The sequence below is a fragment of the Paramormyrops kingsleyae genome, chromosome 12, assembly GCF_048594095.1.
Source record: "Paramormyrops kingsleyae isolate MSU_618 chromosome 12, PKINGS_0.4, whole genome shotgun sequence".
NCBI lineage: Eukaryota > Metazoa > Chordata > Actinopteri > Osteoglossiformes > Mormyridae > Paramormyrops > Paramormyrops kingsleyae.
This window is the reverse complement of record NC_132808.1, coordinates 15,296,794-15,299,537: the sequence shown is the minus strand read 5'-3', so window position 1 is coordinate 15,299,537 and position 2,744 is coordinate 15,296,794. Positions and strand designations below refer to the sequence as shown.

Below are 2,744 nucleotides of genomic sequence, written 5' to 3'. Positions count from 1 at the left end.
TCAGCAAAAAACATGTGTTTTCTTTTTTTTTTTTTTTTTTCCACAGTCCTGCACTATGCGCTACGATGCAGCGCCAAGATGCAGATAGTCGTCCTAAGTGGGCCACTTGGCTGGGGCAGTTGCTACATTCCAGCCTCTGCATTATAGTAGTGCAACACATGGCACATATGGGCTTCCTCTCAGCCTGACTATGTGACCTCTGGATATACAAGCATTCTTTGAAATGACCACAGGTTGGCGCTGAAGACTACAATAGCTCACAAGGCATGAACTACCCAGCCCCCCAACAGAGAAGGCAGCGACACAGCAAGGAGGCTCACTTCACACCTATGACTGAATACGCATTCCACACGTTTGGCTGACTTGCAGGTCACAAGAACACATTTTCTTATGACTGCAGTCGATTTTTAATTTGATTTTCATGCTTGTATCTCAAACATTTGTACCCTTATCTGATTATGTTTGTTGTAGGTGAGTGGAGTGTGGCTGACCTGCAGATAACACAGACATTGGTGATTTTAATAAAATTAAAAAAAAAAAATCATCAAAATTATTCTGTCAGGTCTGCACTCATGATTCTTTGCACACATTTTCTGACATGTATCAACTTTCTTCACATCAAATGTGACACAGTGCCATTATTAATAAATAAGTATAAAAAAACACATATGTAAGTTACCCATAGTTTGTGTCAGTTGTTGTTATTAGTAATGTAAATCCATTGTGAAGGATTGCAAAAGTTTCCGGAGCTATTGATATTTATTGTTTTGAGCTGACCAAATTGAAAGGACAAAGTTTACATACATGCCACCTACTGGATGTATCTCATCAGTTATCTTGCACATGCGCATTCGAAGGACACGGTTTCCGCTGGATGTAAAAATCTGGCTACACGCGCACTGACCGCAGTCGTCAGCAGCCAGCCCCATATGACAAAATTTCCGCCACATCCCCTCGTCCGTAACTGAAAGCGCACGCAGAAAAGTGAAGTAGAAATTGGCTTTAAGAGTGCCGTCATGTATGCTGTTCAGAAAATTATCCAGCAACAAAGTACAGAGTACATATAAATACCCAAAGTGCATATAAATACCCATTAATACAATATTTAATGCAACATAAGGAGTATAGTTTGTTAATCCCTCTCTGAATGTTCCAGACAACAATTCTTTTGTATTGGTCTCCCTCCTAAAGCTCAGTGCTACAAAGAAAGACAAGGATGGGGAGGACAAGAAGAGGAACCCGATCCTGAAGTATATCGGCAAACCAAGGGGCGCATCCCAGTCCAGTACGCATGCACTTCACGCTCACGCACACATGCACACACAGAGTCCGTCCCTGGTCAGTACAGAAGTACCAGCTGCGGTATGAGCACAGACGTGTTTGAATGTGTTGTGCCTATAGGTGCTGCCACTTTATTTTCCCCGTTTTATTTTCCCAACTTGTTGTTTTAACTTTGATTTGGGAGTTTTACCCTTTTTTTTTTGCTTTCTTTTTCCAGCGTTCAACATCTTGTCTTCCTTTGAAGGTATTTTTTTTCTCATTTATCCATTCTTAGTCTTGGGTTTTCATATTTTGTTTTAATTTTGTTACCAGTTTGTATTTTCTTGTTAATAATGTTTAGAATTGCTGAATTGTATCTATTTAAAGTAACCGTGTGTGTTCCCTCTGCTCGTCTCCCCCACCACGTAGTGAAGTCCGGCAACGTGAGGAACATCATCCAGCAGTTTGAGAGCAGCCACCCTGAGGCGGTGGAGGGCGACACTGATCTTCAGAGGCTCTCTACCAGCAGCCTTGGAGATGAAATACTGGGTAGAGACAGGTGTGTGTGTGTGTGTGACAGAGAGAGAGACGCTGTGTGTTTGCGGCGTTTATGTATAGGATTTGTCTCCATTCACAGCCCAACGGTGTCAGTGCGTTTGGCTCGCAGCGAGTCCCTGAAGGCTCAGGGTGAGGGCCGGCGTCGGGGGGCCGGGGCCACCGGGGAGTCCGTGCCGCGCTCTCGTAGCGACGTGGATATGGACGACTGTGGAGAGGAGCATGAAGCGGCCGGCCTGCGCCTCCTACAGCACAGCGCCTCCTCCTCGGCCTCCAGCAGCTCCGCGAGGTCTGTCCTGTAGTCCGCCACCCATGTGCGCTGTTCCCACTTACACTCACACGTCACAACATTAAAGAAACTGTCGCCATCCTGTTGAAGAGAGGCTTGCCATCATTCTGAAGTAAACTTTATTAAGAACAGTGAAAATAAATTCCACATTTTTATGTAGTGTGGTGAAAAAGAATTAATTTTTCCCCTTCCTCCAGATCGCTGGAAAATGCCACCCCGCCGTACACACCTCGGTCCAAACGGAGGTGAGCCCACCGTTTCATTGCTTTTACCAGTATAGGGAAAGGTTATGCTGGTATGTGGCACCTCTGTCCTGTCCCATATAGGAGTATGGAGTCCCCTGTGGTGCTGCTCCCTGACGCCCCCAGCCTAGATGAGGACGTCACTGATTCTAGCAACTGGCAGGAGACCGTGGACCCAGAGACCCTGGCTGAGCTCGGACCCCGCGAAGTGGACCGGCAGGCTGTCATCTATGGTAACTAGACAACTAGCCGATCAAGTCCTTAAACAATCAAAGTGAAGCGAATTGCTACCTGGCCTCTGGCTCTGTGACCCAACACCCACGTCCAGTCTCTTTAGATGCTGCCTGTGCCGATTAGAGGCTTCACTTGGTGTCTCTGTCCCTGCAGAGCTCTTCACT

The 2,744-nt window shown here is 46.1% G+C and overlaps 1 protein-coding gene across 1 annotated transcript in view; it reads left to right on the top strand.

Moving 5' to 3' along the window:
* Positions 1 to 688: 688 nt before the first annotated feature.
* Positions 689 to 2,744, top strand: part of LOC140577725 (rho guanine nucleotide exchange factor 11-like) — a 3,011-nt gene continuing 955 nt past the window's right edge. Inside the window, exons 1-6 of the mRNA XM_072698018.1 lie at positions 689 to 1,285; positions 1,690 to 1,819; positions 1,898 to 2,104; positions 2,302 to 2,349; positions 2,431 to 2,579; positions 2,734 to 2,744. The exon at positions 2,734 to 2,744 is cut by the window's right edge and continues 130 nt beyond it. Coding sequence (XP_072554119.1) covers position 1,285; positions 1,690 to 1,819; positions 1,898 to 2,104; positions 2,302 to 2,349; positions 2,431 to 2,579; positions 2,734 to 2,744 — 546 coding nt within the window. The 5' untranslated portion in view covers positions 689 to 1,284. The remainder of the gene's footprint in view (positions 1,286 to 1,689; positions 1,820 to 1,897; positions 2,105 to 2,301; positions 2,350 to 2,430; positions 2,580 to 2,733) is intronic.